The 27,685-nt window shown below is 42.9% G+C and overlaps 1 protein-coding gene across 3 annotated transcripts in view; it reads left to right on the forward strand.

Moving 5' to 3' along the window:
* plekhg2 (pleckstrin homology domain containing, family G (with RhoGef domain) member 2) overlaps positions 1–24,952 on the forward strand; it is a 114,809-nt gene extending 89,857 nt beyond the window's left edge. For 2 of the 3 annotated variants that reach the window (XM_049575791.1, XM_049575793.1), the window contains 9 exons: positions 5,124–5,274; positions 9,546–9,677; positions 14,969–15,151; positions 15,313–15,405; positions 15,538–15,624; positions 20,193–20,226; positions 20,369–20,467; positions 22,426–22,527; positions 24,879–24,952. In XM_049575791.1, the coding sequence (XP_049431748.1) occupies positions 5,124–5,274; positions 9,546–9,677; positions 14,969–15,151; positions 15,313–15,405; positions 15,538–15,624; positions 20,193–20,226; positions 20,369–20,467; positions 22,426–22,527; positions 24,879–24,937 (940 nt within the window). In that variant the 3' untranslated portion in view covers positions 24,938–24,952. The remainder of the gene's footprint in view (positions 1–5,123; positions 5,275–9,545; positions 9,678–14,968; positions 15,152–15,312; positions 15,406–15,537; positions 15,625–20,192; positions 20,227–20,368; positions 20,468–22,425; positions 22,528–24,878) is intronic. The other variant, XM_049575792.1, reaches the window with a different exon arrangement.
* The last annotated feature ends 2,733 nt before the right edge of the window (positions 24,953–27,685 follow it).

The raw sequence follows: 27,685 nt of genomic DNA on the forward strand, positions 1-27,685 counted from the left end.
AGCTTGTACAGATTCTGTGGATATGAAGCTTTGGAAGATACTCCAAGAAGTGACATCACAATAAGCATAAATACCAATGAAGGCACTGGCAGACCAATTTCTTGTGCAGAATTCCAAGGGTTTACCACGAGGCACAGCGTTGGTATTTCAGTGTGGTCATCGTGTAGCTTCAGTGAAGAGTCTGAAGGAAGCAGATGATTCTCATACAGTGGAAAAGTCATTTAGATGCCTGGAAACTACTTTCTGCAAATGCAAACAAAACTTAAAGGTAGACTGAAGGGGAACGCAGAGAGTTGAGGAGGTTAATAGTATTTTGAGTGGCTGTGCAGACTGCAGGCTGGTTTTGTGTTACCTCTGATTGGTGGAGATGAATTCGGGCTCTTGGGAGCAGCTGTAATTACCTACAGTCTGTGAGAATATGGAGGCAAACCTGCTTCAATTTGTAACAACGACCAGCGCTGATTTCTCTGTATGTTTAGAGAAGGAGTACAACCCGAGGTGGACAGATAACAAATGAACAAGTTCACCTCTGTGTGTCTTTCACATGCTGCTGACACCACTGAGGTGAGCTTCATATGCAGGAAGTCTCGTTTTCTGCTGGTGATTTGATGGGAATTGGTCCAAGCACAGTTTCTAGGAATGTCTCTGGTGTACGTTTTTCATATCTGCCATGTGCTTTAGATTCTTCATGCAGAGGTCGGTGTTTATCTGAGGCTGAGGTCGGTTTCCTTTAGTCTGGTTATGTCTGAGATCACAGATTTCAGCTTCACCTCACTGCTGTGGGGGACTTGGTTGTGGTTCTCACATTTGTTGTCTCACAATGTTTTGTTTTGCACGTCTTGTGATGATCTTCTGAAAACTTTTGTACTTCAGTGAAACCAAAGTCCTGCGAACATGCCGTGGAGACCACAGTGGCAGAACAAACAATATACAGATGAATCTTCAAGCTTTTTTGTGTTACTAAAATGTACAATTTTAATGTGAGGTTTAGATTTGAAATCTAAAGGGTTTATACTCTTGGGAGCAGGAATGAAATAAGAACATTAATTTAGTTAAGATTACATAAATGTTGTTTGGAGAGTGGATATTTTGGTCTGATGTTCAGTTTCAGTTTATTTAAAGTGTAAAATCACCATGGCAGAAACATGGTCTCAATACACTTTACAGAATCAATTACAATAAAAACGATCAAGGGAAAGAGTAGACAGCCAAATAAGCAAAAACACACAAAAAGACAAAGGAAAAACAGACAAGGATATAACAATTAGAAAACTCAAGTTTCTCCAAAACTTTGGGTAAAAAGGTGTGTTTTAAAAAGTGTTTTAAAAATTGCAGTGGAAGTAGATTCTTTAATATGTAGCAGGTGCACAGTAGGAGAAGGACCTGCAACCAATTGATTTTTTATTTACCGAGGGAATGACCAGAAGGTGAGAGTTCAGAGAGCGCAGAGGAATATAGGGTGTGAGTAATTCGGATAGGTAGGATGGGGCCAGACCATGTAATGCCTTATAAGTTAAAAGAAGAATCTTAAAATCAGCTCTGGCCTGGACAGGCAACCAGTGCAGAGATGCTGAGACACGAGTTATATGACTGTATTTACTGGTTCTGGTCAAAATTCTAGCGGCAGCGTTCTGCACAAGTTGAAAACTACGAGTAGCAGATGCAGGGCCAGAGAAAAGAACATTACAATAGTCTAATCTAGAAGACACAAGAGCACGGAGGACGATTTCAGCATTGCGACGAGACTAAACAGGGCAGATTTTAGCAATGTCACGGAGATGGAAGAAGGCTGATTTGGTGATCTCCCTGATATGAAGCTGTAAAGATAAAGTTTGGTCAAAGGTGACTCCAAAGTTTCTTATGCACGAACTCTCCGTGATCATACATCCATCAACATTATAACAAAACTTTAGAGACAACTGCTTCTAATTAGAGGGCCTGATCACCACTAGGTCAGTCTTGGCAGCGTTTAACATGAGAAGGTTCTGACTCATCTAGATTACAGGTCTGAGAGGGGTTATCAGGCTGTAGTGGCATGTATAGCAGGACGTCATCCGCATAGCATTGATATTTGATGCCACATTCTGAGATGATCCTTCCTAGAGGGAGCAAATAAATAGAAAACAGAAGAGGGCCAAGGACAGAACCCTGGGGCACACCAGAGCTCACATTGGAGCTTTCAGAGAAATAATTATTGAATTGAATTATTATTATTGTTCGGACATATAAGACCTCACAGGGCATCCGAAAGTTCATGAAAGACTTTATTCTCTGGAGAGCAGGAATATTAACAGAGAGTTTGATAAAAAAAAATCCACCCTGATGTGGCGCCGTACAAAAGCTCTGAGCCATCAAATTCCTTTTTAGTCATCCCATAAAGAGCCAATGGTGCAGTAGTTAGTATTGTCGCCTCACAGCAAGAGAGTTCCTGGTTCGTACCCTGGGGTGGGGGAGCCCTTCTATGTGGAGTTTACATGTTCTCCCTGTGTCAGCGTGGGTTTCCTCCAGGTGCTCCAGCTTCCTCCCACAGTCCAAAGACATGCAGGTTAATTGGTGACTCTAAATTGTCCGTAGGTGTGAATGGTTGTCTGTCTCTATGTGTCAGCCCTGTGATAGTCTGGTGGCCTGTCCAGGGTGAACCCTGCCTCTCACCCAGTGTCAGCTGGGATAGGCTCCAGCCCCAAAACGACCCCTAACAGGAGAAGCCATTACAGAAAATGAATGGATGGATATAAAGAGTAGAGGTGTATACATCCGATCTTATTCTGGATCAAAGTTTTGGATGAACAGATGGAAACATCCCTGAGCTTGACCCCATCTTCTACAAATCACAAAACCACTGTCAAATATTAATTTGTTTTGTCCCACACATTTTGTTTGCTGGTCCAGGAAGCACTGTCTACATGTAACTCAAATGAAGAGGGAGTTGGTGGACAATGGGAGGACACAGCTCAATACTTTGTCTTCCTGAGCCCTATTTAAATGATCTATAGCTCTTGGTTTACGGTGCATGGTGCCAGTGCTTTTAAGACGTGTCCAACTCCACTCTTACTGGTTAAATGACGTATAATCTGGGCACAAAAAGGCACAGAGAAGGGGTTGTATTAAGTCGCATAATTAACTCCAAGTATGTTATCAGTGTTTTCAGTTCTTGGAACTGTGGAAGCCTCTTGAATGAGAGGTGAAATGTCTTCAAGACACTCAAGCAAGTCCAGTTGCCTACGATATAGCACTTAAGGTCAAACGCTTTCTGCTGCCTCAGAATAGTAATACGCCAACAATGCCCTTGACCACACCTCATTTTAAGAGCTACACGCCTATTGTGGCACAGATGGGTGCAAGTACTTACACAGCATGGGTGCTGGCTGTGAAAATGCCAACTGCATTGGTCTGAAACTGGCAATGACAGTTGTGCTGCTCTGTGTGTGCACGATTCTGCAACTCTAAACTATGTTCAATGCTGATTTGAAGCACAAACACCGACATCAAACACCCACCATCTTTCCTTAACCCAAGTGTTTTAGTCGTCCATAAATTACACTCCTGTTGGATGATTCTACATTTCATGACTTCTGTCCAGTGTCAACATTCAGTATCGTTGCAGGAATGAAGCGAGGAGCAAACTGAGGTGTGGAGGTTTTAAATGCATGCCAGAGACTGGAGTAGCATTAACTATAACTATATCTTTGAGGGCGGAACATAAGCATAACTACAGTTATCGTACCATGAGATATTGTAGCATCAGTATTAATATTTTGCAGAGTAGGTGTACAGGATTGTTTCAGTTTGAAAGCTTCAGGCTTCCTGCTGAACACATCAGTCTGTAGAAGATATTACTGAATTCCTGGACTCCCTCCTGTGATTAACGTCTATCTGGAGGAAAAGAGCCTCCTCTCTCCTCTCTACCCCGTCGTTACCTTGACCTCCTTCCTTCCCCTCCTCTGTCTTCACCCCTCCTTGTTCAGACTTCCCCTTTTTTTGCTGCTCTCTCCTCCCTCCTTCCCATCTCACTGCTGGTGTCCAAGATTCTTTGGCTGCATGCTGTGATGAATGTCTGTCAGCAGACTTAACAGCTGAGGAGTCTCCTCTGTCCTCCATCACCTCCTTTTGCCTCCACTGCCATTCAACCATTTCCTCTCACAGATCATCTGGACAACCTGTCGTCTTCTCATCAGGTCTTTGCCTTCAGCACTTTGGGAAGAACTTCCTCTCTCCTCCTCATCCCCTACATCATCTCAAGGATTATCCTCCATAATCTCCTTCATATCTCCTCTCCATGTCTTTCTCCTCTTTGTCATCTTCAGTTTCTGTGTTCAACTTTTAGAGAAATGTTCATTACCTTCTCTGACTTTGTCCTCTTCTATTCCTCCCTGCCTTTGTTCAGATTGTGACGAATGAACTTCTTCTTCTCTCCTTTGTCATCTTACAGACCTCCCTTAATCACCTTGGCTGTTTCTCCAATCTCTTCAGTTTCTCTCCTTCTTCCCTAAACTTGTAATGAATGTTTGTCAGAGCTCCAAACAGCTGTGGAGTCCTTCTCCTCCTTCATAATCTCCTCCATCTGTCTTTTTCTTCCTCCTCCTCCTCTATCATTTCTTCACCTCCTCTTCCTGATGAATATTTGTCAGAGGGTTTCAGAGTCGAGGAGTTCCCTCTCTCCTCCTGCCGCTTCATCATCTACTGGACCTCCTCCACCCTCGTTTCTCTTTTTGGTTCACCACCTCTCCTTCTTATTAAATTTCATTCCTCCTGCCTTCATGTTGTGATAAATGTTCATCAGAGGAGTCGACGGCTGGACTCTCTCCCTGACTGATGCTGCAAATCGTACCTGGATATCTATCACCCCTTCTTAACGGCTCAGAGATTCTGGTTCTGTTTATTGAGTTTTTATTCTTGTCATATTATTTGAGTGAGAGAAGAATCCAAAACAACACGCTTCATTTATAACACAGTGAGACTGCCATAAGCAGTCATTTGTCTTCAGTGGGGAGGTGTTTCCATATTCTGTATTTTTTTTTTCTACCTTGAGCTGCATGTCCAAGCAGTGTCTGAGTTTTATAACTGTCTTTATCTATCTCTTTGTCTCTGTCTGTCTCTCTGTCTGTCTCTGTCTGTCTCCACAGCTCGGTGGCGGTGCTGAGGGACTGTATGAAAAACAAAAGTCTGGTTCATTTCTTCCAGGAGAGACAGACGACTCTGAACCATTCTTTACCTCTGGAGACGTACCTGCTCAAACCAGTGCAGAGGATTCTCAAATACCACCTGCTACTACAGGTGACACTCCAAATACTACGCTTAGCACTTCAAATACCTCCCCCTACTACATATTATACCACATATACTACACTTAGTACATCAAATACTACCTGCTACCACAGGATATACTCCATATACTACACTTGCTATTTCATATACTACCTGCTACTACAGGTGATACTCCAGACGCTACACTTAGAACTTCAAATGCCATCTGCCATTGCAATTGATACTTAAAATACTTCATTTAGTACTTCAAATACCACCTACTACTACATGATATACTTCAAGTACTTCAGATACCACCTGCTACTACATGATATACTTCAAATACTTCAAATACCACCTGCTTCTACAGGTGATACTCCAGACGCTACACTTAGAACTTCAAATGCCATCTGCCATTACAATTGATACTTAAAATACTTCATTTAGTACTTCAAATACCACCTGCTACTACAGGTGATACTCGAAATACTTCATTTTCGACTTCAAATACCACCTGCTAGCACAGAATATACTCCAAGTGCTACATTTAGTTCTTTGAATACCATTTACTACTACAATTGATTCTCAAAATACTTTATTTAGTGCCTCAAAATCCACCTTCTACTACAGGATATACTCCATATACTATATGTAGTACTTTAAATACCACCTGATACTACAACTGATAGTCCGAATACTACATTGAGAACTTCAAATGACACTCACTATTACAGCTGATGCTCCAAATAAAACTAGTACTTTAAATATCACCTATTACTGCAGGTAACAATACAAATGGTAATATTCCAAATACTACATGTAGTGCCTCTAAGACCACCTGCTACCACAGGTAACACCTTAAAACTTAAATACTGAACTAAATACCTCAGATACCACCAGACACTACAGGTAATACTTGCCAAATACCAAACCATACATGTCAATTATTGTAAAGATATTTCAAAAACCACCTCCATTACTACCAATAACTAGATCTAGTATTTCAAATTCTGCCAAAACCACATGCAGTACCTCAAGTGAAAACTACAAGTACAGATAAAGCCACAAATACTATATGAAGCTTCTCTCTGTCACCACATGTAGGACCTCAGATATAACATACTTTGTGTAATACAACAAATACAGGTAATTCATTGTGAGTAAATTCAGGGAACTCCCAAAGTACCACAACCAGTACATCAATAGCACCTTCTCCTACCTCTAATACCACCAAATTCTACACATCCTACCTCAAATAACACCAGCTACTTCAGGCAACACCTCCAATACTTCATGTGGTTCTTCACATAGCACCTCCTCCTACAGGTTTACTCCTCATATTAACTGCAGTACTACGAAATGCTACATGCCATACTGCAAATACTATCTGCACCCACACGTGACTTGGTAGATACCACATGGTTTACTTTACCACCTGCAACAACTGCAAATACTACACATAATATCTCACAAACCACCTGTTACTATAGGTAACGCCTCAAATACCTCAAACTCCTGCAGGTACCACCTCCAGAACTACATGAGGTACTTAAATACCTTCTGATAAAATATTTAACACGTCAGATACTTGGTGCAGTCCATGAAAGGGACTAAAAAATCTAATGGATTTGATACGATTTGATACTTGATTGATTGGAGTCGTGTGTGTTAAAGATGTTGAGAAGAGGCTGATGGATCTTCATAAAGTTTTGGTTTCTAGGCGACAACTCTGTTTCCTGTCAGTAAACATTGTTTTTGGCTCAAATTAGAGAGTTATAAAGTTTTTCCTGCACTCAGTACGAAACACTGAGGGGAGACAGAGGACAGCTGAGGACACCGAGTGTGTCTCCTCTTTGATTTTAAAGATGAAGTGTGTGTCCCACATGTGGACTCTGTTGTGCGTCCTCGTCAGCTCACATCTGTACGGTTTTACTGACATCAGAGCTCACGGCCAATAAAACAAGGACAAGACTGTGACATCATCATGCCAGATGAGGGCCACTGACGAGAACAGGATTTTTATGTGTATAATGATTAAGTAGAGTGACATATATTTGACCAAAGCCATGAACGCTAAGTGGAAAAACCCCAAAATAAAAACTAGAATTAGATTTTGGAAGACTGGGAAACGCAACCATCCAAAAATGAAATGTAAAGCTGTGTTCAGAGAGCTATGGTTAAGTTTTTAGGGCATTTATTGCAATAAAATAGGTTAGAACTTGCGTGACGTGTCAAGTTGGAGCAGAGTTTTCAGCCTGTAGTGAAAGATGGAGCATTGACCCAGATGAGTGACCCCAGGGTCCTCTCAGTGACGGGACAGCTAAACGTCTGGACATAGAGGAAGAGTTCAGCGTTTGACAATGACTTGGAAGTAGAAAGAAGCAGTTCCCTCTGCTGCCCTGTATTCCAGTGCCAGAGACATGATTTGGATGAAGCTGCCACAGAGAGACAGTATAGTTGACGGAGAAGAGGACCGTTGTGGGAAAACTCATGGAGGTTAAACACCAGACAGGCAGCAGCATTCTGGATGAGCTGCAGAGGTCTGAGGGCCTCTTCCCTGGTGACGAAGAGGTGAATAATCCTGATGTTGTACAGGAGTCTACTGGAACAGCTGCTGACATGTTTGGTGAAGTGACAGTTCATCATCCAGTTTCCAGATCGAGCCATGACGTCCACTTCGAGACTTCACCTGCCAATGGAAGACTCCCATTAGGCATTGCCCTGTCCCAGTTCAACATGTTCTCATCCCAAGTCCTCACATATTTCGGCTTTGTCGGTGGTTATTCACGTCTACATGTTACCCGTTAGATATCCTCATGTGTCTGCTTTTGACATACTGAGACACCACAACCAACGCTGGGACGTTAACAGAAGCTCGTGGTGAGGTTTAGAAAACACATCAAGGTTTGGCTCTACATTCATACAGGAAGCGCACAGCAGCGTGCTGGGTGAAAGTCTTGGGTTTGTTGGACCCTACATGGACTTTCCAGACCCTTTTACTGCTAGTAAACAGTATGGTGTTTTTTGGTGGGTGGGGTTTAGCTGGAGGCAAAACAGTTCTCTGCAAACATTAGCTAGCGCTAGCAGGCAAGTTCTGTTGACTCCTATGTAGCCTACAGCCCTGTGGTGGCGAGTTGCATTTTGCCTTCAGCTAATAAAATGACGTCATCGTGGCGTCGGCCCTAAAAGGGTCTATATTACGTCTTTACCAGCAGCGTTTCAAGCTGATGCCGTGCAGCAGGATTTCAACTGAAACGAAGCCGTTCCATGCTGGTGGAAAAGGGTAACTTTGGTTTTGAAAGTTTAAGATGTCGTAGCACGGAGAAGAAGAGGAGACCCAGAACGGAGCTTTATGGGACTCCTGATACATGTTGCACAGTTCAGACGCAGATCTTCTCCAGGTCACTTGATAGGAGACAGAGAGAGTGATGGCCCTGAGACTGCCAGACTTTTAAAAGGGGATGTAAAGCTTCAGGCAAGTGGGGACGAAGGAGAGTTTGTTTTGGCAGTGTGTTGGATAAACACTGTACCCAATGAAGATGAAAAAGTAGCTGTCTGTCTGTCTGATACTCAGAATTGAAGGATCAGGAGAGAAAGAACGGGAGAGATTGGGACATCCCTACTTTTGGCAGGAGCCGGACTTTAGAGGCCCCCTGACTCTTTGTTGGGCCTGGTGATAATAGTATGTATAATTATTTCTCTAATAAATTCCAGCTCTCGCTGGAATTCATCAGTCACGACCTTTACAAATGTCTTAACTCAAACTTCTGAAGGTATTCAGCTGACTGTCTCGTCCATAAAACACAAAACACACATGCACTTGCACAAGAAAACACACAAGCAGCTTTTCCCAATAAACTTGTTGAGTTTCTTCACTGGTTCCAGTCCAAGCCCACCTCTGAGAGGAGCGAGGAGCGAGAGAGGGATGATGAAACAGACAGAAACCAACACACACACGCACACACACGGTTAAAGCCTGGTCTTTGTTCTCTCGTGTTTGGTCTGTATCATTGTGTGTAGTTGTTGCTCTGTCTACAGTGGCCAGTATAAACACCGGTCAAACATGTGTTTGGAGCTGTGCTGGGATTTTCCCATAATCCTCAGCTGGTCCTGCTTCACTCATTTCTGTGATGAACTGCTGTGTCAGCCTGGTTATATTGTTTTATTCTGTTTTTTAATGTGTCTTTTTATTCACCACTTGAAAACAGTTGTGCGTAGAGCACTGTAGTTTGGAATAAACTCTTCGCAATTTTTTTTCTGGCAAATTTACAAATTGGTCTCATGTCTGAATGTCCTCTCAGGAACTTTCAAAGCACTTTGACAAGAGCGACCCTGGATATGAGGTCATTGAGGACGCCATCATCACCATGACAGCGGTGGCCTGGTACATCAACGACATGAAGAGGAAACAGGAACACGCAGTACGACTGCAGGTAAGAGATTATATGCTGTGTATGATTCGTAAAGCCTGACGCAACTTCTATTACCTTTATAAGGGAAAAATATTATAGCATTTGCATGTGTCAGCGTTAACATTAATATACAGCACTTATTTTGATGTAATAAGAATATTTAATATAAATTAAGCAAAAATGATGAGCCAGAGATTGAAACATAAAATCACCAGACTTCCACACAAGGGTCAGTTTTATTGCACTAAATGAACTTTGGTAACAGATAAGAAATCTGTCTGAAATTATATTTATCCAAAATAAATAGCCAGTATCATTTCTCAGAGATCTAGTTAGCATGTATTTTATAAAAAAAAAAAAAGAAGAAGCTGTTTAGCACTTCTTCGGATTAGAATTATAGAGGACCTCTGAAGGTTCCTTGAGGAACACCTTCCGAAGTTTTCACGAACCTCCACTTCATTTCGCTTTTTATGAAGGGATATCTTCTGTAATGATGAACATTATGGTTTAGTTTTGCCGTCATTGGTCCATAAAGAGAATAACGACATGAATAATACTGTTTTTTAAAAAGCAAAGTCACTTCTTTTGTCCTCGTTGATAATGAGATTGTGTTTTATTAAACCCAGTCACCAGACAAACTGATGGCATGCTACATTTCTGCAAACCATGGATATGTTGCATTTGTGCTTTGTTATGAAGTGGATATTGTAAAACTTTATGTTTATTATATTTCAGCGATGCTGTGGTAAATGGGTGGTTGGGTTTAGGCGATGCTTCAGTAGACCAACTGCTTTTCATGGCATGATGCGAGCATGAAATGCAGCGATGACTTGGTAAAAAACAACCACTTTTTGAGACACTATCCCGACAGGAATGCGGCGATACTGCTGTGCTACAGTGCAAACACAGACAGTGTTGCTCTATCAGATAATTTCTGTGTATTTTTTGATCTGTCAATAACTCCCAAAATTGTCTATGGATCGGCAAATGTTGAAATAATATACGTTAATAAGAACATCAAAACACTATTCATGGAAGCCGTCATATTTAAAACGGCCACGAATATCATGTTGATGATTGATTGGATTCAGGGTTCAGAGAAGGGAGTGCTGGATAGGAGAAGAAAAATGGCGTAAATCAAAGCACAACTTGCGCATGTTATTTGCTACTGCAGACAGACTAACTAAACTCTTCGGTTCCAATATCTTCAGAACTAATTTCCAGCAGCAAATGTAATGAGTTTGCAGCTTTTTTTAATAACGAGGTTCAAGACATCAGATGTGCAATTAACTCCTACCAAAGAATAAAGTACCATCACTGCATGCGTCTCAGTTCTTCCACTTGCTGCCTTGATGTTTTACCCACTAGCTTCCTTCAAACTGTACTGAGCAGCCTGGTTAAATAACTAACTCAGAGTTAATGTCTTCCTCCAATCTGGCACTTCTCCAAATGCTTTGAAAACTGCAGTCATCAAACCTCTCCTAGAGAAGAGCAGACCTGGCAGGAAGTGCAGCGATATTTCATTAAAGACAAGTGCTTTTATGACAGGGAACCTGCCAGGAAATGCAAATGTTTCGTTGTATGTGACTCCATCCCCGATGGAAACACAGTGACAGGTCACCAAAAAAACTTGTTTAGGACTATTCGCAGCAGCAGATTAACCCACACTGGTGCTTTAGTGAGTGTTTGTGGCGGCAGGACAGAGACAGTCATGACCTGAAGGATTTCAAAGCGCCATAGAGGTTGACAAATCTTTCCAACATCTTCTAGACTGTGAAACCTTGTAATAATAATAGAAAGCCCTGACCTGCGCAGCGTTGGAACAAAAAGGCCAAGCGGATGTTCCTGCTTCCTGACACAGAGTTCGCACTCGAGCAGCTAACAGGCCAACACTTCGTCTCTGAGCCTGCAGCCAGCTTTTCCTCCTCAGGCCTGTAAAGAGACAGACGGGCGGCTGGAGGTCAGCTGGTTGACCTTTAGGTGTCAAACTCTACAACTGCTGCATTCCACAACTTCCCCCGACATGTGTTCACATCATGACACACACGGGAACATGTTATTAACCTGTTCCATCACACGTGGATGTTTTCACTGTGTGTGTGTGGGGGGGGGGGGGACTTTGTTTTAACACCCCTCCTGTCATTTCTGCCGTTTCCTTGCTTTGGTCCTCTGCAGCCTCTTCGACAGTTTTGCCTTCTAATTTAGCTTTTCAGGTTTTTCTCTCACTGTTTCCTGCCTGTTTCTGCTCTGTCTGAGTCAATGTAGATCAGTTCTGTTAAATTCAAAGGTTCCTAAATTTAAATTGACCTGTATATCAGCTCTAAAAAGCAGTGTCACTCAATGAAATCTTTATGATCTGATTTAGACCACTACATCATAATTTTAGACCTGTATATAAAGCCCGAGTCATGTTATACCTGCATTAATTTAAAGACTGTCTGTGAGATACTCTTGAGAGACTGCAGTGATGTGGACAAAGTTGAACGTATCATCAGTCTGGAGAAGAAAAGACAAATAATGGCAGGTGTTGTTCATTGATACCAGCGTGAGAGAGAGTCTGATCACTTAAATCTCTGAATGATGTTTGTCGATTTGCTCAATGTTGAATAGTTGGATGATTTATTCCAAATAATCTCCCTGTTGGAACCACATCATACGTGGGTAATGGACCTGTACTTGTATAGTGCCTTTCCAGTCTTCCGAACACTCAAAGCACTTTTCGCACTACGAGTCACATTCACCCATTCACACACACATTCACACACTGGTGGCTGAGGCTACAATACAAGGTGCCACCTGCTACTCAGGTTAAACACTCACACACCAATCGAGCAACCATCAGGAGCAATTTAGGGTTCAATATCTTGCTCAAAACTGGTTTGGAGACCTCAGAATTGCGTCCCTGCTTTTCGCAGATGATGTGGTTCTGTTGGCTCCATCACACCGTGACCTCCAGCATGCACTGGAGCGTTTTGCAGCCGAGTGTGAAGCAGTTGGGATGAGAGTCAGCACCTCCAAGTCTGAGGCTATGGTCCTCTGTCGGAAACCGGTGGTTTGCCCTCTCCGGGTTGGGGGAGAGTTACTGCCTCAAGTGAGGGAGTTCAAGTAGTATCTTGGGGTCTTGTTCACGAGTGAGGGTAGAATGGAGCGTGAGATGGATCGGCAGGTCGGTGCGGCTTCTGCAGTGATGTGGGCGCTGCGCCGGTCCATCGTGGTGAAGAGGGAGCTGAGCCAGAAAGCAAAGCTTGGTCATGAGCTCTGGGTAGTGACCGAAAGAATGAGATCGCGGATACAAGCAGTGGAAAAGAGTTTCCTCCGTGGGGTGTCTGGGCTCAGCCTTAGGGATAGGGTGAGGAGCTCGGGCATCTGGAGGGAGCTCCTAGGCTCCTCCCGCTGGAGATGTCTCGGGCACGTCCCACTGGTAGGAGGCCCCGGGGCAGACCCAGAACACGCTGGAGGGATTACATATCTCATCTGGCCTGGGAAAGCCTTGGTGTCCTCCAGGAGGAGCTGGAAAGTGTTGCTGGGGAGAGGGATGTCTGAGGTGCGGACGAAGATGGATGGATGGATGGATGGATATCTTGCTCAAGGACACTTCCACATGCTGACTGGAGGAGCATAGACGACCTGCTCTACCTTCTGAGCCCCAGCCGCCCCACATCTCAGTGCCATGTTGGGAGATGTAAATTGGTGTATGACTCCATCCACGCTCTGCCAGTGAACATGGTCCATCCCAACCTGATCGCCAGAATAAATGTTGGCATTTTACGTTTCTACAAACCATGGATACATTACATTTACATATTATAGCAGATACATTGAACATTTACCAGCACTGTGGTTAATGTGTGGTTAGGTTTAGGAACAAAAAACACTCTGCTATGGTGAGGGCGAGATCATGTTTCACCTCCATGGCGAGCTGCTATCTGTCTGTGTGTTTGGGTTTAGCGCTGATCAGTGTGTCATTTCATGCTGCATTTCTATTGGTTGCCAATATCCGATATGCTGATATGTAACAACTAGGGCTATCAAAATAACACATTAATTAATCACACAAAAAGCTTGTGTTAACAATGTTAATGCTGATTAATCTGTCCATGGTGCCCTTTGACCCGGTGTGTCACTGAAGACCACAGTGTCTTTGATCACAAGACTGTGGCAACGGCCATCTTTGAACCTCTCACTGTGTGACGAAGAACCAGAGTTTTCTTCGGTTCTTTCGTCTGGGACAGCCAGTAGCAGTAGCAGCTGAATTTGGATTATTTGAAGATGATGAAAGTTCCTCTGGCGGTGGCGTTCGCTCTTCGTACTCCATATTTTTCCTGTGGCGTTCTGAATCAGTTTTACGGACGATATTGTCACTGCTGTTTTTGTTTTTACTCTGAGACTTGCACCCTGCAGGTAAAGGCACTCTTTACTACTGAGTACCAGCCTAATACAAGCCTTCACCATATGTTGTTGTTTTGAAATTCAAATGAAGGTTTTTATTTCGGACAGGCCTTCATGAACGCTCTTTAGCTTCAGTGCAGTTTGAATTTTGGTCTTTGGACCTACACAGCCAACGGGAGTAAAACAATCATGCCAGCGTCATCAACAACAACTTGTTTGCCTCTTTAGTCTCAATCTGTGATAGCTTCATTTACATCTCTACACCCCTCCCACGCTCTCCTCCAGCTGGTTGTGTGAGGTCAAAGGTCGTCTCCACAGCTGGATGACTGCCTGTGGCTCTGCAGAGGAGCTCACTGTTTTCTGGAAACACAGACATCCAGGTCGTGTGTTTAGGAATAGTTTAGCAGTCCTGACCTGCGTTTCATAAGTTCAACCTCTGAAGGTTGACGCAGCAGGAAGTGCACAGGTGTTGACCTTTGACCTCTCGGCAGCTGGGACCGGAGGTGAAACGGCCACACCAGCTCAGATGGAGGAGAGTTCACATGGTTTAAAGAGATTGTTTTATTTTTCACAAAAATAAAATCCTTCCTGTTTGTGACTCAGTGTTTTTTCCTGTCAAGAAGTTAATGTGGTCATTTTTACACGTGTTGTTATTTTAAGGCAACAAACTTTTTTTAAACAGGAGGGTTTTTTTTCTTGTTTCTGCACGTGCGCACTGAGGACGCCTCAATGAAAAACCATGTCACTTCTAAAGCTGCATCACCACAACCAGCCTCCAATGACGTTCCTTCTTCCCTCCTCAGAAAACGTATAGTGTCAAGTTTAAAATGACAGCGTCTAAATGGAGACTAAACAACCAGTTCAGGAAGTTTCTTTCTGTTGACCTTTATAACATGATGTGACGTTTTTCCTCCTCCTCACAGGAGATTGAGTCCCTGCTGGTGAACTGGAGCGGGCCGGACCTCAGCGGGTTTGGAGAGCTGGTTCTAGAAGGTTCCTTCAAGGTCCACAGAGTGAAGAAGGAGAGGGCGTTCTTCCTGTTTGATAAGATGCTGCTGATCGCCAAGAAGAGGCTGGAGCAGTTCGTCTACAGCACCCATATATTTGTGAGTGTGTCACCATGGTTTTTATTTATTGTTCAGGACATCCGGCTTTAAACTCAACTACTAAACCTGCTGCTCAGCTCTAACAATGCAGCTGCAGCTTTGGTGCAAAACCTTTCAGTGTTTAAAACGTCCTGCTCTGTCTTTCTGTCTCTCTGCTGCAGTGTTGTAATCTGCTGCTGGTGGAGAATCTGAAGGATTCTTTGTGCTTCAAAGTGTCGGATCAGACGATTCCCAAACAGCAGCACATCGTCCAGGTGAGTGTTGGACTGAACACTCAACATTCTCAACATTTCAGTCCAGCTGTGATCCGTCTGAGGTCACGGCTGAGGCTCCGTCTGTGACAGAGACATTAAACATCTTATAAACTGTTGTTCCTGTTACTGCAGACAAAGAACCAGGAGGAGAAGAGGCTGTGGGTGCACTACCTCAAGAGACTGATCGTAGAGAATCATCCTGCTTCTCTCCCACAGAAGGTAAAGAGGGAGGAGGGAGGAGGGAGGAGAAGGGAGAGGAAGGAAGGGGATGATGGGAAAAGGAAGATAAGGAGGGGACAGGGAAGGAGAAAGGAGGAAAGGAAAAGAGGGAGGAGGAAGTTATGGAGAAAGGAAAGGTGGATGGGAAGGAGGGTTAGAGGAAGGGAAGGAGGGAAGGAATGAATGCAGGAAGAAAGGGAAGGAGGGAGGGTAGAGGAGGGGAAGTGAGAAGGGAGGAAGGAAGCTAAGGATGTAGGAGGGAAGGGAAGGAGGCAGGGCAAAGGAAGTAAGGGGAAAAGAAAGGAAGGAGGGAGGGTAGAGAAGGGGAGGTGAGAAGGGAGGAAGGAAGGGAAGGAGAGAGGATGGAGGAAGGAAAGTGAGAAGAGGAGGACGGAAGATAAGGAGGGAGGATGGGTGGAAGGAAAGGAGGGAAAAGTGAAAGAAAGAAGAGGATGAAAGGGGAGGACGGCAGAGGGGAAAGTAAGAAGGGAGGAAGGAAGGGAAGGAGAGAGGATGGAGGAAGGAAAGTGAGAAGAGGAGGACAGAAGATAAGGAGGGAGGATGGGTGGAAGGAAAGGAGGGAAAAGTGAAAGAAAGAAGAGGATGAAAGGGGAGGACGGCAGAGGGGAAAGTAAGAAGGGAGGAAGGAAGGGAAGGAGAGGGGAGAAGGAAAGAGAAGGAGGGAAAGTAGGAGGGGAGGAAGAAGTTTAAGGACGTAGGATGAAGGACAGAAGAGAAGGCGGGAGGAAGGGAAGGAAAGGAGGGAGTAGTAGTTGTATAGGGGGCGACATTACCTGTAGTATTACCTTTAGTATTACCTGTAGTATTACCTGTAGTATTACCTGTAGTATTACCTGTATCAGTGCAGTAACTCAATCACTTCTATCAGTCGTAGTTCTGGTTGAAGTTAAACCACTGGCAGAGGTGAAAGTAGAAGAACACTGGACAGGGACACCAGAACTGTTCTGTTGGTCTTTGCTGCCACCTGCTGGTCGAACACACAAACTCTCTCTCACACCTTTAAAGCCGTCAGAGCGAGGACCTGCAGCTGCTTTGTGTTCTGTGGCACAAACATCAAAACCTCAATACATAAATAATAACAAAATATTTCTTGAGGCTGATTTTGCTGTAAATCTCAATATAGAGGAGCCAAACAGCTCTGACACCGAACTCACCCAAAACTATAAATCGGAGGTTCACTAATGAAACAATACAGTAAAATATAAAACGCAAAACTTACTTTTGTGTTAGAATATTTTTCACTCTTGGACACATGAGTGAAAGTTGACTTTTTCCTTGATGTTTCTCTGAAGAATAAATTTTGCTCCTCGTGTCTTTGAACCATTATGGCACCAAACTGATGAGCAGACAGGATAATTAACACACCAGACAGAACTACTGTAGAAAACATAAAACACAGACTGAGAAACCACAACTTTTTCTTCTGTTTCTGTAAAACATGAATTTTCTTTTTTTGCCTCTGCGCCTGAGACAGCCGTGCCCAGAGGCAACATGTTTTTGGGTTGTCCGTCCATCTGTCCAATCACCTGTCCCTGTCTCATGAATCCAGTATCTCAAGAAAGTCTTGGTCATTGGGACCATATCTGTCTCATTCTTGTGTGAAACACCTGGAGGTAATTTCTTTAGCATTGGCACAAACATGAACTTTGACGCAGCAGTGAACTGATTAGATTTCGGTGGTGAAAGGTCACTGTGACCTTGGGTCGGTCTCATTTTGTTAATGTGACATCTCAAGAAGACCTTGAGGGGATTTTCTCAAATTCGGCACAAACGTCCACTTTGAATAAACTGATTAAAATTTGGTAGTGGAAGGTAGGGATGCACGATGATACCGTCATGTCCTCGGCATCAGCTGATGATGGCTTTAAAATGACCCACCAGAATCGGCCAACATACTCTTTCTGATTTTGCACAATGAATAAATTAGGGATGCACCGAAATGAAAATTTGTGGCTGAAGCCAAATAATATTAAACGCTTGGCCGAATACCGAGTACCGAATATCATTGTTTAGTTCTTCATTAGTTTTTGCAGATGAACCCTCCAGATTAGTGTTGTCATGGTACCAAAATTGGGACCCACGGTACGATACCAATGAAAGTATCGCGGTTCTGAGTAGTATCACGATACCACAGCGAAAATGAGGCAGATGTGCCTTTTGTCATTTATAAAAAGATAAATCACTTTTCTATAATACATCAATGATATTTCAATGGAATAAATTACTTATTGACTTATTCATACTTCGAAAACAGCATCAATCAGTGATTAACATAGGGGGGATCAAAATAAAATAAATAAATGAAATAAAAATCAACCAGCCACCCTCCTCCCCTGACAAGTAAAGAACAGTCCCTTCATAAGTAACGGACAGTCCCTAAAGTGCGGAGAGGTTTGTGGGCCGTGAACGGCTCGTCTGTCCTCTGACACGTCACATACCTGTGTGCCGCCACAGCTCGGCTGTTCAGGTACTACTGGGCAGTCATGACGCCAAGAAGAGGAAATTATTGGAGCCGGACTTCTCCGTCGCCGGTAAGCCGTTATCTTGCGCCACGGAGCACTATGGCTGCGGTATTTGACAGGAATACATTCCTGTTCGTGTCTGTGACCCCCGTTCAACCCACAACCGGCATGATGTGCCTTTCATTTCTGCTGCTGGTTGAAATCTGTACTCACACAGCGTGCTGAATGATTTATTTTGCTTGCACAAAACTATTTTTAGTCGCAAATGCGAGTGCGGTGACGGATGTAGTAAAATAACACCACACTGCCGACATTTTACTCCTCGCACGCTGTTTGATTGTGTTATCAAAACGCCGCTATTATTCAGCCTTGCTTTTAACTTATTCCACCGAATACCGAATGTGTGTTTTTTTGCAACATTCGGCCGAATATATTCGGTTACCGAATATTCGGTGCATCCCTAGAATGAATATCACATATATTGAAAATCATTGTATTTCATGTCTCCATCTGCTGGTGGGCCGTCATAATAAGAGTATACATGTATAATATAATGTTAATTCCACTACAGAAGAGACTTGATTATCACCAAAACTAGGCAGGGAAAAAAATATTGATTATCAATCAAATGAGTTGTTATTAGCACTGTCAAGTGATTAAAAAAATTGATCTAATTAATTAATCTAAATTAATCTCATACAGCATTTTTTGCAGTGAAAGTGTTTTTTTAAAAAATTCAGTTCAAATGAATGTTGTCAGATGTGTCGTAGTAAAGCTGCTGGATGTTGGACACACGTTTCTGTGACGGAGTCAGTGAGTCGGTCACAGGTAGACTGACTCAGTTTAAACACCTGGTCGAGTGTGGCGTGATGAGGCTGGCTGCTAGCGTTAGCATCAGAGGCTCTGGGTTCACTGCTAAAGTCTTTGTGTTGAGGTGATATTTCAGACTGAAGTTCTCCTCACTGCAGAACCTGCAGAGAGCAGTGCTCCTATCAACAGCTCCATCTGGGTGTTTTTTAAATGTAAATGTTCCATTCACGGGGCCAAGCAGCGTCGTCTCATCTGCCTCCATCATGTGACAAAGACACTGTGGTCTTCAGTGACACACCGGGTCAAAGGGCACCATGGACAGATTAATCAGCATTAACATTGTTAACACAAGCTTTTTGTGTGATTAATTAATGTGTTATTTTGATAGCCCTAGTTGTTACATATCAGCATATCGGATATTGGCAAAAGATCCAATATCATGCATCCCTAGTCAAAGGTCAAAGGTCAGTGTGGCCTCACAAAACATGTTTTTGGCCGTAATTATGACAAAACACAAACGTGATATCGTGACTAAGGTGCTAATTCTCATTTTCTCTTTATTCTTATTTGTCAGTCAACTGTTGTCTTTTTATACACACATGCATTAAATGAGGAAGGGCCACAGGGTCGGCCATTGTGCAGCATCTGTTTGGGGGTTCAGTACTTTGCTCAAGAGCACCAAAGTAGTGCCCAGGAAGCAATTGGCACCTTCCCAGCTGCCAGTCCACACTGCATATTTGGTCGGCATGGGAACTCATACCAGCAGCTGCCCAGTTCCCAAGCCAAGTCTCTACAGACTGAGCCACTGCTGCCCTGAAGTGATTCTGTCTGTATGTGAAGAATTACCAGAAACACATGTGGTTCACTGAGAGTCCTGACCACCAGCCCCTCCTGCTGATTTAACTGTTCATTTATATCAGCCTCTACAGCCGTAAACAAAGTGCTAATGAATGCCGCCCTGAGCTGAGCCCTTCAGCTGCCCTGTAATTTTGTTTTTTGTCCCAGCATGCACTATGACGGACTCCAGTCTGTTAAAGTAAATGTAAATGTGTAGATGATTTAGTACTTGGAAGTATGACTTTGTCAAACAGAGTGTGACTTTAAACAGACACTGACTGCTGGAAAGCATCATTCTTCTTATCTTTGTTATTTTTCAGCAGAAGTCCAACTCATAGAGGGAGACATTTATCCTGTCTTTTATCACTTCCTCCTTACGTTTTATCCCAAAGTGTTTCTGTCTCAATAACTCACTGAGCTGATTATCATTCTTTCCAGGCGAGGCAGGTCCTGGGAGACAACTTCTGTCAATGTGAGTTCTCACACACACTCACTACTCACTTTGGTGCTCTTTTCTCGAGAATTTTTACCACTGATGCATGAATACATTCATCAGCTCTGAATAGCTGGGTCTGGCATGTGCAGATGTCGTAACATCACTTCCTGTATTTCAGCTCCTCAGTTTGACCAGGACAACCTGAAGAAGTCCTCCGCATCGCCGCGACTGGACGATATCCACGGCTACCACAGAGGCAGACGTCAGTCAGGTCAGGGTTAGTCTTGTTTTTGTTCCTGATAACAACACAAAACACGTCATACATGATCAAAGTTTTTACTGTATCTCCAGGGAATATTCTGTATTTTCATCACACAGAGTGAAACCAACAGTGAATGATTCTACCAAGTAGTAGTAGTGTGTATTCACAGCTTGACATATTGTCTTCCTCATCTGTCAAAATCTACTCCTGCTCCTGACCACTCGTAGCGCTTGTGTAAATTTAGTAAAGCACATAAATATTGTTTGGAAATTACAATTTTAACTACTTTTACTGCACTCTGTTATGTACACAATGCCTTTGAAACACGTAATCTAAACATGACAATGAAAATATTAAAAATATAACACATTTAGTTAAATTAGTTGGCAATTAGCAGGTTTAAGATCCAGATTAGGTTCATGATTGTGAATTATCTATGTAAATCGACTCAGTAGATTACACGTTCTTTCTACATGTTGAATGATGATGATAAAAATATCCGTAAGGACAGCCGGATCACAGCCTCCTCGTCCTCGGTGCCTGGGTTCAGCAGGAGCAGCAGGTGGTGGAGCCACGAAGGAGCACGCGCCAGCTGAAAGAATTATTTGAGACAACACGTTTATTTGTTTGTTTTTTTTAATCATTTGAATGAATAAATCTGATTTGAAAATGTTTAATTTACGTTGTATAAAGCAGAGCTTTAGGCTATTAAGATTCAAATAATTTGAAGACGAACTGCTGTAGGCTATATGTTATCATATCATTTGTTAAAATAAATGTTAAATAGCTCTACATTCCGACAGCCATCACTGATTTAGAGTTTATCCATTGTGCACAAAACATCTCTGGTTTCCCGTTCCCACTTCATTCAAAACCCCACAAACGAATCTTCTGTTTGTTTGGTGACCGCTGTATTTTTTGTGTGTGTTTATGCGTTTCTTTGCCTCCAGTTTCATATCAAACCATTTACGCTTCACCTCTGACATGGTTCTTTGTACTACGCAGACAACATTAACAGCATCTGTTACCTCCCTCCAGGCCTTCGCTTTGCCTGTCCCTGTCACACCACTACTAACTGAAGAAAATAAAATGTTTTTTCTTAAGTCCACTTCACCCAAAATTATTTCGATCTCAGCTTTGGAAAAATTCTTTTTACTTTCTCTCTCTTTCTTTCTTTGCGCCATGACTGACAGGTTGACAGGATGCACCTACACCTCCTTATATGGTGGTCATTGGCTATTCATGGGCGGGGATTTATGCTAATTGCTGATTAACGGGAGCGTGCTGTCACTTTACGATGGATTGGCATTCATGATCATACACACGTGTTTACTATCAAATCTGAGTTTCCCGCGGCGTTCCTGAATCCGGAGTAGGTTTTTAGTAGAGTAAGCTTTTATGTGCAAATCTACACACAGACTTACTCACTTTTCATGAATGAGATCCACTGTCTTTAATCACCATGAACACACACGCTGTAGTTTATTTTGACTCAACTCCACACACACCGTCCTGCTGCCACAAATACTCTCTACAGCACCAAAAGCACATGAATACACCGCTGAAAATAGTCCCCAAAAATACACTATTTCCTTCCGTTTGTCTGATAAAAACCACAGTGAGCAGCTGTTTGAGGAGACAACTGATGAAACTGCACATTTGTGGTTATAAATATTTTCATTTTCAGTAGGAAGCAATGTGCTTGGAGCTGAGAGCCACAGACAGGAAGTAAGAAAGAGTTAAGAGACAGACTAAGACGTTGTCTGTTGACAGGAAGAAAATTATATAATAACACTCTTTAATTTTAATATGAGATAAAGTGTTGTCATGGTTACAGTCATTGCTCGTTGGCCTTGTGAGAACTGTTCAGAGCTACATGTGTGTGCACTAGAACCAGAGATTCACTTCATTCCGGTTCCTCAGCAGGTCTTGTAAAATGACTGAGGGTCTCTTTGCTCTGTTTGTCCCTCCAGAGCCTCCAGAGCTGCTGATGTACACGCCTGAGAAGTCCAGGAAGAGTCTGCCGCTGCTGCTGGAGGGAAACCTGCCGTACAGACGCACCAGGAGGCAGTCAGGTAGACAGAGACAGCTCCTTCAAAGCACTCAGAGGACAAGTCCACATACAGGGCCTTCAGTCAGTGCTCAGGGTCCACGCAACCCACACAAAAGACTTGTTATTCTTCTGTCATATCCAGATGTTTAGATAAAAAGTAGATGACATAATTTTTTCCTTCTAATAAGCAGTGGTGGATTAACTGTACATTTAATGAAGTACTGTACTGAGATACTTTTGTCCTATCAATATTGTACTTTTTACTGCACTACATTTGTCTGACAGCTTCAGTTGCTTTTCAGATTACAGTTTTTCATCCCCTTCCTGTCCAGTAAAAACCATAAGTCTCCAGATGTGTTGATTCAACCCAGTCTCACTCCAAAGTTGTCGAAATCCGGCACTTGATCCATGACTTTCAGTGTCAGACACTGATGAATAAAAACTGTCCTTTCACATTGGCATGACACGCCACCGGTTGCTGTTATAGTTTAACTGCACCCAGCGGCGTCAGGGGGAAACGCAGGACAAATAATTTATAAATAATTTATCTTCATTCATGTTAGCGGAGGGCTAAACTGGAGGTTAGCTGCTCGACCGGTACTGTGGTTCTCACAGGACAGTGACACTACAAACATATGCTGATCTGATAGAATACAATGCATCGCTGTAGATTAAACTACCCAGCCGTGTATGAAGGATTTAAAATGAGCTCAACCTCAATACAATGCAACATAATGCAGCAGGAATATTAATCCAAAGACTTCAGATGGAACAGGAAAACACTTCACTGCAACATACATACTTTTACTCAAAGTAATTTACCTAGCGCCCCCTCCCAGTCTCCACAGGTGTGCCCCAGGGCTCTGTCCCGGGGCCCCTGCTATTCATCATCTACTTAGTCCCACTTGGTCACATTTTCCATAAAAAAAAAAAACACATTAATTTCCATTGCTATGCGGATGACACGCAGCTATACATCTCCTCCAAATCTGATTCCACCCTCCCTCCCTCATTCCTTACTGACTGCCTTCATGAAATAAAGTCCTGGTTCACATGGAATTTCCTCAAGTTAAACAGTGATAAAACAGAAATGTTACTAATCGGCACTGAATCCACTCTAGCCAAAGCCCACAGTTTCACCATATCAATCGACAATTCTTCCATCCTCCCCTCCCCTCAGGTAAAGAGTCTGGGTGTCATCCTCGACAGCACGCTTTCCTTCTCATCCCACATTAACAACCCGGTCAGCCTACTTTCATCTCCGCAACATCAACCGCCTCCGCCCCCCTCCTCACACCTCACACTGCTGCCATACTGGTTCACAGTCTTGTCACAACTCCCTCTTGTTTGGTCTCCCCCAGAAAATCCTCCATAAACTGCAGATGGTTCAGAATTCCGCTGCCTGTATTATCACTAGGACCCCATCCACCTGTCATATCACACCCGTCTTACAGCAGCTCCATCACCTCCCACATCCACTATAAGATTCTACTTCTGAGCTACAAGGCCATCCGCAGCCTCACCCCTCCGTACCTCTCTGACCTCCTTCCTATCACCATACCTGCTCGCACCCTCAGTTCCTCTTCTTCTATTCACCTCACTGTCCCCGCCGTTCGCCTCACTACCATGGGGGGCAGAGCATTCAGCCGCTCTGCTCCCCAACTCCCCCCTGACCTCCGAAATATTGATTCGCTACCACACTTTAACTCCAGGCTGAAAACTCACCTGTTCAGGCTTTCCTACTCTCTTTGAGTGGGTAAGCCTGAACAGATGTTTTGTTTATGTTTGTTTGTTTGCTTTTTAAACTGATATTTGTTTTTTTTTGTTGTTAAATGTTGAATTATCTTGTACTTTGTATTTTATTGTATTTTACTCTGTAAGGCAACCTTGAGTGTCATGAAAGGTGCCCAGAAATAAAATGAATTATTATTATTATTATTATTATAATTACATTGTGCTGATACTTTACTTCTGTAAGGTGAATGCAGGACTTTTACTTACAGCAGAGTATTTTCACAGTGTGGAATTAGTACTTTTATTAAAGTAAAGGATGTGAATACTTCCAACACTGCCAGTAAGTGAGAAGAACTTTAAACAAATGAGCTATTGTTTTACAACAACTGGCAGTCTCAACTATATTACAGGTACAGCTGCCTTTTAGATTAATATCATTTATTAAAAGCTTCTCACACCCTGCCAGAAAGTTTGTCATTACAACATGACAGTCAACGTGTCTTGTTTTTATGACCGATGTTGGTGAGGTGAAATAAAGAGAGCATTCATTAATATAGCAGGATGATGCATTATTATGAGTAATTTACTGCCATAATGCTGAGCCAGTATTCCTGATTAAAACCTTTGTTTCTTTTCCAGCCCCGGCAAAAGACATCGAAGCAGCATTTCATCCCAACGGTGAGAATGTTTCACAGTAACCTTCAGACACATTTTCACACCAACGATGCAACTGTTATCAAAAACTGATTCTTTTTTTTTTTTTTTCCAAATACAAATGCACACATCACTTAAACAGCAAGATTGTTTTCTCTTTTTTGACATGTCTGGTTGAGCTGTTGTTCCTGACGCAAAATCTTTGGTGTCAAAGTGCAGGAAGTGCATAAAGATCCACACTGCGCTCACCAGTACCGAGACTTAGAGAGTTAGAGAACTGCTAAAGACACTTTTTAAAAGATTACATTCAGTAAACTTTAATAAAAAGTTAGAAAATTACACCCTGAGTGTGAAATTTAAGATGGTGCATTGTTCCAAGAATTGTAGGTGTTTGTTTTATGCAGTGAAAGTGAGAAAGCTGTGCACAACAATGTGTAAACGTAAAGTAACAAATTGCCAGGTCAGGCTTAGGGTTAGGATCAAAATGCAGTGCTCCAAGAAGAGCGCTCCGAGGGGCACGGGCTCTCAGGGACTGGCAGTATGAAAAGTATAGGGTCCGATAGGGTTTAAAGGGGAACTAATGTGTTTTTCAACCTGGGCCCTATTTTCCGATCTACTTTTGTCTAAGTGAGTGACAGGATGTTCAATATGTGACATTTCTCCAGTATGAAGCTAGGGCTGACCTGCCTGCAGCCCGTGAGCGCGCGCTATATTAAATAACAGGGCACTCAGACAGTGCCAAACAACGTCAAAATACATCCACTAAAAGTGCATTTTTTCACACAGATAGGCTCGGATTGTTAGTATAATTATCTGACAACATAACGGAAAGGAGAAATGAACGTGTGTTTACCTTTAGCTGGATTCAGACATGTTCCTCTGCCTGTTGCTGCTCCCTCTCTCTCCTCGTCCGCTCTTCAGTTTCAATGAGCTCTGCGTCCGTGTACGTCCGTGTACTCCGTGTTCAAATAAATACGGGCGCTCATCAAATTGGCTCATCCAGATCCAGTTGGTCAAAATCAGTTTGTTTGTTGTGGCAAGTCAAAACACTCACTCAGAGAGTGAAAGTCTGGCTCTGAAATCTCATGTCTTGTGAGATTTGAGCTGTTGCAGGAAGTTACCGCTGGAGTGACCTTACAAACGCGAGGAGTTCCTCTGTTTGGCTGAATTTTTACCCGATTTTGACCAACTGGATCTGGATGAGCCATTTGAATTTGATGAGCGCCCGTATTTATTTGAACACGGAGTACACGGACGTACACGGACGCAGAGCTCATTGAAACTGAAGAGTGGACGAGGAGAGAGAGGGAGCAGCAACAGGCAGAGGAACATGTCTGAATCCAGCTAAAGGTAAACACACACGTTCATTTCTCCTTTCCGTTATGTTGTCAGATAATTATACTAACAATCCGAGCCTATCTGTGTGAAAAAATGCACTTTTAGTGGACGTATTTTGACGTTGTTTGACGCTGTCTGAGTGCCCTATTATTTAATATAGCACGCGCTCACGGGCTGCAGGCAGGTCAGCCCGAGCTTCGTACTGGAGAAATGTCACATATTGAACATCCTATCACTCATTTAGACAAAAGGAGATCTCAAAATAGGGCCCAGGTTGAAAAAAACATTAGTTCCCCTTTAAAAGAGGCCCATCAAACATGAAAGTATCTGGTTTAGTGGGGCGCTGAACATGTGGGGCAACTGGAACTTTATTATTTATCAACACTGCTCCAGTCACCCAGGCAAGAGGGTTCCTGGTTCGATCCAAGGGTGATGGAGCTTCTCTGTGTGGAGTTTGTATGTTCTCCCGTGTCAGCGTGGGTTTCCTCCAGGTGCTCCAGCTTCCTCCCACTGTCCAAAGACATGCAGATTAAAACAGGTTAAGGAGCGGAAGATGGGTGGTCAGGGCCAGGGTTAGGGGTTGGGTTTCGAAGGTTGCGTTATTAAATCAAATTTGCTGGTATTATTACAGAAGAGTAGAGCCTCTCAGCTCTGTAGGGCATGTCTGGACCTTCTGATTTATAATGATGTTCCCGGCAGTGTGAGCTCAGAGTTTAATATTTGCACAGCTTTGCAGAGCTGGCCTGCAGCCCAGCAGGTTCAATCTACCATAACAACTGCTGACCTGTTAAAACAAGACATCAGAGACGTCTTCACTTTTCTTAATTTGGGTGCCAAGTGGATAAGTGTCTGTCAAACAGTTGCAACGTCTTGATAACATCTCTGTCTCTCTGCTCCCATCTGTCTCTCCACTGTCACACTCTGTTTCTTCTCTTCACCCTCCACCAACTGTCTCCCACCGCCCCCGGAATCCTGCAGCTCTGAAGGTAAGGAAGTTTTTCATGCTTCACTGAGTTTTAACAAAGGTCCTGTCACATTCATTTGAGTGGATTAGCCCCAGCTGTCGTCACAGACTGATGTGGTTTTGTTATAGAGGAGGAAGCTTTTTTTTTTTACAGATTATATGAATTTTAAGTTTATGATAACTTTATTGAAAAACAGAGTTTACCAAGTGCTTTGAAAATTAAACATGAGATAAGACACAAAAACACATCAGAAAGAAGACAAGATGATGAGAAATAAAGATGAAAACAGGAAGAAAAACTAACCAATAAAAGTAAATGCAATAGATGTCTTCTCTCCTGCAGCTGGTGCAGGCACTGTGATGTATTCCCGTCATCAACAGGATGTTGAGTGAGACATGTTACAAATTGAGATAATTTAATAAAGGAAATCTGTTGTATATCATTCATGATGGAAAATGTAACTTCACTGACATGTTAAAAATGTGATTG

This window comes from Epinephelus fuscoguttatus, linkage group LG5, assembly GCF_011397635.1.
Source record: "Epinephelus fuscoguttatus linkage group LG5, E.fuscoguttatus.final_Chr_v1".
Lineage (NCBI taxonomy): Eukaryota > Metazoa > Chordata > Actinopteri > Perciformes > Serranidae > Epinephelus > Epinephelus fuscoguttatus.